The 10,445-nt window shown below is 61.3% G+C and overlaps 1 protein-coding gene across 1 annotated transcript; it reads right to left on the bottom strand.

Moving 5' to 3' along the window:
- Window positions 1-4,681: 4,681 nt before the first annotated feature.
- LOC113962218 (ganglioside GM2 activator-like) lies at window positions 4,682-9,617 on the bottom strand. Its single transcript, XM_027673005.1, has 4 exons — window positions 9,348-9,617; window positions 7,377-7,529; window positions 6,357-6,539; window positions 4,682-6,246 (listed from the first exon to the last, which is right to left on the bottom strand). Exons 1-4 carry the CDS (start codon window positions 9,462-9,464, stop codon window positions 6,091-6,093), a joined length of 609 nt encoding a protein of 202 aa, XP_027528806.1. The 5' UTR covers window positions 9,465-9,617; the 3' UTR covers window positions 4,682-6,090.
- Between the last annotated feature and the right edge of the window lie 828 nt (window positions 9,618-10,445).

The raw sequence follows: 10,445 nt of genomic DNA, 5'->3' as shown, positions 1-10,445 counted from the left end.
TCTCGGGCTCCTTGGGGTCAGCCATGGTGCAGAGAGACCGGCTCACACTGCCAGAGCAAGGTCTCCTCCGGGGCTTTTATACAGCCACAGGCTCCCGCCCAAGCAATCACGGAGTTGGCATGTCCTAAGGTCAAACGTGCATGGCACGTTCCCACTGGCTCTTCCCGCAGGCTCGTGCCCACGTCTTGGGCACACCCAGACAGGACGGGGTCAAGATCCCGCAGGCAGGGCCTGGATGTGCCCCACTTCATGTCAGGCAAAACATACCCCTGCTCTAAGAGTGGCAAGTGTGGCACCACAGCCATGGGACATGCTGGCACAGGGTCCCCAGCCCTGGCACTTGAGACTGGGGCTGTCAAGAAGACAAGGCCAGAAAAGCGCAACTGCTTTTAACCCACACACAGTGTGCTGCAAGGGAACAGCTTGCTCTTGCCAGGGAAGGGAAAGTTTCCTAACTTCCCTTTTTTTCCTCCTTTTTTTTTTTAATCAAGACTTTTTATTAAAAAGAATCAAAAGAAAACTGATTAGACTCCATCAGGCAGGAGCACAGACTATGAGACAGCACAACATCCACCTTAAAGGTTTCACAGCCAAGGAGGTGCCTATAAGACTAAGGGGCTTCCCAGGATGAGGCACCTGCACAGCCCGGAGCTCCTGCTCCAGCAGAAACTCCAGCAGGGTCCTGCAAGCCAGGAGCATGGGCAGAAGCCCTCACCAAGGACACACATCCCTGCCTTCGTCTGGAAAACAGTCAGCTGATTCAGTTCCCACATGTGCCACACCCAGCACTCCAAACACCCACTGGGAAGGAGCACCAGAGGCAGAGGAATTATCTATCAGGCTCTTGCATCACAGCCTGGTGAGCCAGTCTCTGTCCCACAGCTCCTCTGGGCTGTCATGCTCCAGGCATCACCCCTGCCCCAGCAGTCCTGGTGCTCCCTATCCTTTCTCCCCAGCGCTGATGGGAAACTGGGACCAAGAGGAAGCAGCAGAGAAATGTCATTTCTGCAAAAAACTGGCTCATTTCCTGCCAGAGCTCCTCGTGCACCCGCCAAGTCACGCGAGCGCCTGCCGGATGCGGCCCCGGCACAGACCCACACATCTGGCTGTGCAGGGAAGGCTCAGCCCAGGCTACTCGGGTGCTTCTCCATCCCCAGAGCCCCAGGCATCCCCCAGAGCATCGCTCTGCAAACCTGGCTGGTGCACATGAAATAAGCCAAGAGCTGCATCTGCTGGGAGGGTCCAGCCTGGAGATCAGATGGGAAGCACGGAACAAGGGTTTTTCCTCAGCTCTGGATGCTCCAGATCCCAGTTGCTCTGGAGCAGTTATCCAGGCCACACCAAAGCTGCTGTATTTCCTGCAGCACCAGGCAACACCGGCAGCAGGAAGCAGCGGTGTGTCCCATGGAATACCAGCCTCTGGAGCAACGGTGAGGCCAGCTGCAGGCAGGAAGGCACTCCACAGCCACAGGCACTACATGCATCACTCCTGCCCAGCCTCCTCCCTAGAAGCTGGGACAGGTAATCATGTCCTGAACCGGCTCTGCTGCAGGCAGGGACCAGGAAGAGCGGCAGCAGGAGTTTACACAAGGAAGGCGTTACAAGCTGTTTGTCATCAGTGCCAGGCCCAAGGGCCAGGGGAGAGACCTGGGAGGCTTTGCCAAGCAGCAAGGGCTGGCAGTGGGCAAGGACAGCAGGCAGAGGGGGTGCAGGGCTGGGTCAGGCATGGGCAGCCCCCCAAAGACAGCCTGCACAGCATCTGAAGTACCCAACAGCGATGTCTTCCAGATAAACACAACACAACACGGTGACATCACTCTGCCTGATCGCTTCCCTGGGGATTTTTTTTTCCCCCAAGCAGGCCCGTCTGCTTTTTGCTTTGAAGAGCCAGAGAAATGCGTTCATCGTGACTTGCCTGCTTTGTGTCTGGATTAGAGGTTGCGTAGCAGCAGGGAGAGAGCACTCGGCTCCCCCGCAACCAGCAGGAAAAAAGCTGCAAAACTTGTCTCATCCACACGATGAATACTTCAAACCAAGGCAAAACCCCACTACACCATTTCCCCGTCATTGCAAACAGCAAAGACAGGAACAGCCACATTCGGTTTCCACTTTGAACCCAACTCCTCTGCTGCATTCATGTGAATTATTTTTTGCCATCTACACACAGGAGCAATTTCACTGTCATAAGTGAAGCACCTACAAAAGCTGAGGGGATAGTGACAGCAATTTGTCCCTTACAGTGACAGCCCCACGCCAGAAGGCAAAAACAAGATGTGACTTGCTGCTGACCCTGACAGGCTCTCCCCAGCTCAGCCACGGCTGCGTGTACACCAGGAAATCTTCTGGAAAAGTGAGCTTCACAGCAGAACTCACTGCCGCTTCCCATCATGCCTGTTAAACCCTTTATTTCCAAAGCACCGCTTGTAGTCCACCCAAGTGTGACACGGGGGAGAGCTGGCGCTGCCAGATCCCCCTCCCCTGCCTGCAGGGAAGCCACCATGCCCACGCCAGCACCACACCTCCCAGTCGCAGCATCAGTCCTCTTGTCCCTGTGCCACCCAATGCTCCCACAGCTCCAAAGACACTCCTAGACTCAACTTTCCAAGGTTTCACAGCATGGCGTGGTCCCCCCCAGCCCAGCGTCTCCCCACATGGAGGCTGCTGGGCACAAACGCCCCCCCAGTGCCCGCAGCTCCCCCCCCAGCCAGACTGTGCTGCTCCACTCCCTGCACCCCACAGACTGTGGGGATCCCTGTGCCCTCCTCCACTGCCACACAGCACCCCACACCCTGGTGCACAATGCAGGGGGCTGTGTCCCCCTACTTAGAACCCCCACACACTCCGAGGGGAACCCCAGCGTGTGCCAGCACCCTGCAGGGCATCACTGCACCCGCCTGGGTACCCATGTGGGGTCAAGGCAGACCTACACACCTGTGTGGGGTCTGATCCCCCTGAAGCACCTCTGCAGACTGCCAGGACCCCCAGGGAGCTCCTGAGACACCCCTGCAAGCTCCCATCACCCCCCTGCACCCACTCAGGTTCCAAATAGCCACACACACATGGCCACACACACAGGCCACCAGCACCCCCGAATTCCCCTGAGCACCCACGTGTGCTGCCAGCTCGCTTCTGCGACCCCAGAGCCCATGCCAGCCTCCAGCACCCCTAGGGACCCCGAACACCCATGGGGGCTGCCAGCAACCCCAGCGACCCCCGGACACCCATGCCAGCCTCCAGCACCCCCAAGGAACCCTGAGCAGCCACGGGAGCTGCCAGCACCCCCACGCTCTGCGCATCTGCCCGCGCACAAGGATTGCCAGCGATGCCCTGGAGCCCCGAGTCGTGTCATGGCTAACCCGAGCTCCCCCGAGCACCCACGCGGGACGGCAGCACCGCCAGGACCCCGCGCACCCTCGCCGGCTACCGCACCCTCCGCGCTCCCGGGCACCGCGCAGGCTGACAGCCGGCTGACAGCCCGCTCCCGCAGCCCCCCAGTCCCTGTCTCTGCCCCTGCCCCAATCCCGGTCCCGGTCCCGGTCCCGGTCCCGGTCCCGGTCCCGCACCTCTCGGCCGTCCCGCACCGCCCGGCCCCGCCGGGCCCGCTCGCTCGGCCCCGCCGTCACGTGACACGCGGCTCAGCTGAGCGCGGCGCCTGCGCGCGGGGAGGGGGGCGGGGCCAGGCGGGTGAGGGGTGGGGCCAAGCGGCGTGAGGCGGGGCCAAGAACGGAGGGCGGGGCGGGACTGGTGGAGGCGTTGAAGGGGCGGGACCACTGGTTGTAGGGGCGGGGCCAAGCGAGGCGGGGCGGGACGGACATGGGCGGTGGCGCCCCCTGGCGGGCGGGCGCGGGTGGCGCTGCACGGGCGGGACAAGGGCGGCGGCGCCGGGCCCCGAACCCCCCTCGGGCAGCGGAGCCGGGGAAGGGCCCGCAGCGCAAGTCCTGTGAAGAGCGGCTGCGGGAGCGGAGGTTGTCTGGCCTGGAGAAGGCTCAGGGGTGACCTTATCGCTATCTGCACACACCTGACAGGAGGGTGTAGCCAGGTGGGGGTCGGGCTCTTCTCCCAGGCAACCAGCGGCAGGATAAGAGGACGCGGTCTTAAGCTACGCCAGGGGAGGTTTAAGTTGGACATTAGGAAGACTTTCTCCATAAGCAGGGGGATCAGACACTCGAAAGGGCTGCCAAGGAAGGTTGGTGGAGACACCATCCCTGGAGGTGTTTAAGACTTAGTGCCATGGTCTGTCTCACTGGCATGGCAGTGTTAGGTCAAAGGTTGGACTCAATCATCTCAGAGGTCTTTTCCAACCTAATTGATTCTGTGAGCCCCTGCAGCAGGGCTGTTCCTTGGGCAAGGCATGCACAGTGATACAGGTGCCAGGATTATAGACGGTTGCTTGGATGAGTGACACTCCCTGAGCCCCCAAGCATGGGCTATGGCCCCCAGGGCTGTCCCTATGTCCCCATGTCCAAAAGCAGTGCCTGCAGATTGCCACCCTGCCCCTCACACAGGAACCGGCCTTGGGGCTGCTCACACTCAGCTCCTCTTGCTGCAACATCCTCCACCACTGCCCCTATGCCAGCCCCACCACCTTCGCCTCTCCCAGCTCACATCCCCATCCCCGCTATTCCAAGGGAAACAAATGTCACCCCACCTCACCCTCAGCACCAAGAGGTACCAGCTCTGCTTCCTGGTAAAAAGATTTATTAAGAATGTGCAGTACCTGCCCAAAAGGAGGCTGCTGCCATGGCACAGGCGCTGGCGGGGAGCAGGGACAGAGGGTTAGTTCTTCTCCAGGCAAAGCCATGGGATGAAATGAAGCAAGTGGAGGGCACAGAAAGGCAGTGGGAGCACATCTGTGTGGTGCAGGACTTCCCACAGTAGTTAAGGCATATAAAGTGCTTGTAGGAGACCAGCCCTATGGAGGGGGTAAATAACACAAGCAGGCAGGGACAGTGAGGGACATGGGTGGCTGGTGGGTCACCTGCACCTCTGCCCTCTGGGCACCTCTCACAGGGGGGTGATGTCAGACTCACGCCCTGCCCAAAGCTGCAGCAGGAAGGATGCTACCCATCCACACCACAGTCCCCAGCCACAGCCAGGAGGTCCCCAAATAAGATCTGGGCTGCTGGTCTTCATGGTCATCTCCCGGTTATCCCACGTTCAGGATGCTGCTCCGTGTTGCGGTGCCGCTGTCAGTACATGGGAAGGATGGTCCCACTGCAGTGTCCTCCTGCCTCGGCTCAGTCCCAGTGGAAAAGTGAGATAAGTGGGGCTGGTCCTGGGCCAGGCTGTGCCCCAGCAGCCCATCACAGCTGTGTGTGTCCCCCTGTGGAGCGAGTGCTGCCATCAGCCAGCCACCTCTCCTGCTGCCAGGAGCATCACCAGCCGCTTGGTCCCTCGTGAGTGGGAATGTCCATGTGGGGCTCCGGTGGTTTCAGTCCTCTTGTGTTCCTGATGTTTTCTGCACGAGGGGCATGGGGAGGTGCCTTCCCAGGTGCTTCTTGCCACCAAGCTGGTCTCCCGTGCAGGACAAGGATGCACCAAAGGCAGACCCGGAGGTGCTGTGTGGGGACAGGTCTTCTGCAGCCACTTTGGGGACACCTCTGCAACAAAGCCCTGTGCTCTGGCCAGAGGTGATGGGGGCAAGCAGGGACCCCCTCCACAGGTAGTCCTGCATCCCTCCAGCCTGCCACAGCACTCCCAAACACTCCTTCCTCCCCATGGACTGCTCTGAGAAATACTGCTTTTCCCTGGAATGTTTTTGTCTACAATTGCCCTGATAAGATTACCAAAAAAAGAAAGAGAAACTGGGTAAAAACTATCTACCCCCAGGTCATACTGGGGTTAGGTTCCAAGGCCACCCTGTCCAGGCAGGTGAAACACTGGTGATGGGTTTGGGGACAGCAGGAGAACCAGAGGGGCCTTTCTGGTTGTAGCAGGGAAGGTGGCACCAAGCAGGGGCACAGAGGCTGCTTCCTCCTGACAGCAGGAGGGATGGACCTCGCAGGGATGAGTTGGGACAGGTCAGGGTGCAACTGCATGGGATGGGACAGGGAACCATGGGGGGGGAGAGGAGGGACAGTGTCCAACCCCTCAGTGGGACTGCAGGGAGAAGGCCAATTTGACACAGGCGAGCTCCTCCCCACCGTTGCTGACGACCGCACGGACACGGTAGTTGCCGTTGGTCATCCAGGAAGGCAGTTCCACGTCGGGCACGTCAAAGTCACTGGCTGGCAGGGAGTAGGAGCCCTATGGAGAGAGGGCAGGTCAAGAGATCAGCCAAAACCCCAGCCCTGCCCTGAGGGGCACAGTGGTGCCCGTCAGCACTGCCAGCACCACCCCAGGGGGTTCAGCCGTACCGCTTTGAAGGGGCAGTGGCAGGGGATGCCGTAGGTGAGCAGGGGCTCTGGGCAGGTTGTGCCAGGTGGGATGAGGTCATCAAGAATACTGCAGACATCGTTGTAGGTGCAGCTGCCCAGCTGGTCAATGCAGGGCAGCTGGATCCAGAGCTCACCCAGCGCCTTCTCTACCGTCAGCACTGCCTGGAGGGAAGATGTTCAGCACCAGTACAACCAGCACGGGCACCCAGAGCTCCTCCAGCCGGTCCCACAGCACCTCACCAGCCAACTCCCTCAGCTCCTGATCATGCAATCTTTGGGGTGCCTGTGGGGTCACTGCACACCTTCCTGCTTTCAGGTCCTCTCAGCCTGCAGGTTTCTCTTCCTCCATCCTCAGGCTGGTCCCTTGAGCAATCATCACCCAGGAACCCACAGTCCCACTCCTTCCCCTTTCCTCTGTCTCTGTCCTGAAAAGGTGCTCCTATCCCTCAGCTCTGCCTCCAGGCTCCCCCAGAACGCTCTCCACAGCCCCAGCCCCAAACATGGCATTGCTCAAGACAGCCTATGCACCCTGGGCAGAAACACGTGTTCCATCTCATTCCAAAAACTTCCCAAAAAGTGGTGCAAGGCAGCCGGCACAGCCCAAGGCTCCCAAAGCAGTGCCCTGGCATGCCCTTGGAGAGAGCAGCCACGTCTGGCCTCTGAAAAAGGAGCACTGCAGTGACTGCCAGGAGCACCCACAGCACTTGGGTTTCATTTCCCACCCTGAGCCACTCTGTCCCCGGGACACGAGACAGCTCAGGTGGTTTCTCCCCCTGGGAAAAGGTTGGGAGGCTCCCACTGGGCTGTCAGCTCCCACCGTGGGTCTCTCCATGCCCTGTTCTGCCGTACAGAGCCTGCTGTTCTCAGCCCTGCACCGCTCTGTGCCTCGCTCCCCAAGGGCTGCTCATTCCTGTACCCACTGACACGCATTTCCCAGTGGCCAGTGGTTTAGGGAAGCTCTGCCCTCCCTCATCACATGGAGGCATGTCTGGCACTTACCTTCAGAGGGGAACCCATGGTCTTTCCGTTTTTGACGGCCGCACTGACACGCAGGCTCCCTGGGATGCTGATGGGGTCGGGTGCCACGGAGAGGCTCTGCACCACCACGGGGTCCGTCTTGTCACCACAGTTCTCCCAGGCAAAGCCACCAACCTGCAGCACCAGGGGACAGGAGGAGATAGAGCCAGGGTAAGCCTCGCCCTGGGTTTGCAGGTTTCTCCAGTGCTGGACATCTGACCCCTGCCAAACATCTGCTCACAAACAGCCAGAAAATGACCTTCAGCCCCTTCAAATGCCAAATAAACACAACACTCTGCATTTCTCAAATTCTCAGCTCTCCGAGCCTGAGGGCACCTCAGAAACCCTCTGTCTGCATGCACTTTACACCCAAAGGATTACCAGGCTGCAATTTCCAAATTGTCTCAGCTCTGCCTCCAAACACTTCACATGTGAACAGGGCAAGAAGGATCCTTCATGCCAATGGCATTGAGCAAGGTGTGTGAGGACAGGTTGAGAGCAAGCTGGGACCAGGGCAGGGTGGTGGCAGCTGCTCTGTGCAGGAGGATGCTGGGGGGCATGGGGGATGCCCTTGGAGGGGCTGTGGGGTTGGCACAGCCTCCCACCTCATCCAGGATCAGCCTAGTTGTTGTAAGCCCTCATCCACCAGCTCTGGCCACCTGGTTCCACACAGGAGCAGGAATCACACTCGGGGGGCAGACGAGCCATGGTGATCCCCTGCCTGATACAGTCCAGGGGCCTGATCTTGAGCTGGTTCAGAACAAATGAGCCAGAGAAGCAGCATTATCCCATGGAATAACGAAAATCCACACACAAGGAGATATCACCCGAAGGGGGGACATCGCAGGTGTGTCCTGTCCAGGCTAAGAGCCATGCTGGGAGATCTCCCCTGTTCTCTACAAGTCCCACCAGCCTCCCCAGACACCACCAGTAAAGACACTCAATCAAAGGTGGAGGGATGGCGGCACTTGTCTGCAGCAGCCAGCCCTGAGCCTGCCACAGGCGAGTGGCGAGAGCCCAGCCCCAGCTCCCTCCCCGAGCAGGTTTGGCCGGAGCAGCCCGTGTCCCCATGCCATGGTGTGGGGCTCTCCCTGCCTGCTCGCAGCCGCAGAACCGGTGGAGGCTGTACTGCCTGGTGCCACACGGCAGCCCCGGCGGCCACAGCGCAGCCCACGCTGGTGAGCAGCTCATCCTGCATCCTGCTCACCCGGCGGGAGCAGCCCAGGGCAGGACACGGGGCTCGAGACAAGCCGGGACACGGGGCAGGTTGTAACCTTACACTCAGCAAGAGCTGTGAGCTCCCAGCCCGGGGGTCTGCAGGCAAAGAGGCTGCAGGGAGCCGAACATCGGTGTGTGGCTGCAGATTGCTGCCCGCCGAGTCCCCCTCCAGCCTTCCCAACCGGCTGCCCCTTCCCTGGGGCAACAGCAGCTTTCCTGGAGAATAAACTGCGATACTTCCCTCCGCACCGCGTGAGAGTCACACACGGTAATCAGCTGTATCTTAATCAGCGCGTGTTGATGAGCCCGGCCCAGCGCTGCGTGGGAACGCGGAGGCAGAGCCCGGGCTGGAAAAGGCTCATGGAGAGGAGGATTGAGGGCCGGGAGACGCTCACCCGAAGGACGAGGCCGCTGGGCTTCTGGGTTCAGAAGTGTTTGTAAACACTAGATCCCTCCTGCTCCGAGCTGAATCCCAGCCTCCAGCAGTCCTCCCCAGCGCGGGGGGCTGCAGGGTCCCAGGGGGTCCGTGGGACCCCACTCCCCCCCGCAGCCCCAGACACGCACCCACCAGTGACCTTGCCCCCGGTCCTGCCAAGCAAAAAATGCTCCTGGTCTCCTGCAATCCCAGCGGGACGGTGGAATCTTCCACCTCCCCGGGCCGAGCCCCGAGCCTCTCCGGCAGCCCCCTCCGTGCCCGGAGGGGTGGGTGGCGGGGGATGCGGGGTCTCTCCTCACCTTGCTCAGCCGCTGGGCCCCGCTCCGCTCCACCAGCAGCTGCGGCTGCGGCCCGGCGAGCGCGGCCGGGACGAGCTGCAGCGCGCAGAGCGCCAGCGCCAGCCCCGCGCACGGCATCCTCCGGGAACAGTCCGGGATGGGTCCGGGGCGCGCCGGGTAGTAGCTCCGAGGGGCAGAGATGCGAGCGGCGGGCAGGTACCGCGGCAGGACCGGGCTGGCAACAGCAGCGGGATAAGAAGCCCCGTGCGGTGGCGATGACCCCTCCCTCCGAGCCCGGCCCACCGCCTGATTCCCCTCCCTCCCGGGGAACGCTCACATTTTCCCCTCCTCTTTCTCTTGCTTTTTTTTTTCCCCCTCTCCTCCCCGGTTTCGCTGCCAAGCGCAGGACTGGACTCGCAGGGATGCTGGGACGGGAAGTTGTGCTTTCCCAGGCTCCCAGGGCAGGCACTGGGAGCGAGGGGGGCGGAGGCTGCACCCATCACCCCAGGGCACGCACGTCACCCAGCTCCGGGGGAGGGAGCCGATCATCTCCCCTCCACCCAGCGGCTCTTCTCGTTCCCCGCTTGGGCTGCCGGGGGCGCCTGAGGGTGTGCGAGGGTCGGTACCCTTTGGGGTCAGTACCCAGGACCCCCACGCTCTCCCCGCACTCGGCAAGCCCAGCGTCACCAGAGAGCTGTTTGCTTGGTGCCAGCACCCCACAGAGGCAGGACCACAGCTCTGCCCTCACCACCCCCAGGAGAGCTCCCCATAAAACCACGGCTCCACCATCCTCCACCAAAGCCGGCAGGGAGCCACCAGGAGCTCCTCCACCCTCCCCAGGTGCTGGGCCGGCCCGGGAGGGAGGGAAGCATCACTCACGTTGTGCCGTTGGTCTCCCCGAAGCGCTGGTAGGACTCGGGGTGGGCGAAGCCGTTCATGCCGTCGGGTGGGCTCCCCTCGGGCGTGACGTCCGTGGAGCTGTAGTCATTGTAGTCCTCGCTGCGGAGGCGCCGGGTGGACATGGTCCCTGCAGGGGGAGCGGCATTAGGGGTGCCCAGCTCCACACCCCCCTTCTCGGGCTCCTTGGGGTCAGCCATGGTGCAGAGAGACCGGCTCACA

The sequence above is a fragment of the Neopelma chrysocephalum genome, unplaced genomic scaffold, assembly GCF_003984885.1.
Source record: "Neopelma chrysocephalum unplaced genomic scaffold, ASM398488v2 Primary Assembly neopelma1_124955, whole genome shotgun sequence".
NCBI classification, from domain to species: Eukaryota; Metazoa; Chordata; class Aves; order Passeriformes; family Pipridae; genus Neopelma; species Neopelma chrysocephalum.
This window is presented reverse-complemented; position numbering and strand designations above follow the sequence as displayed.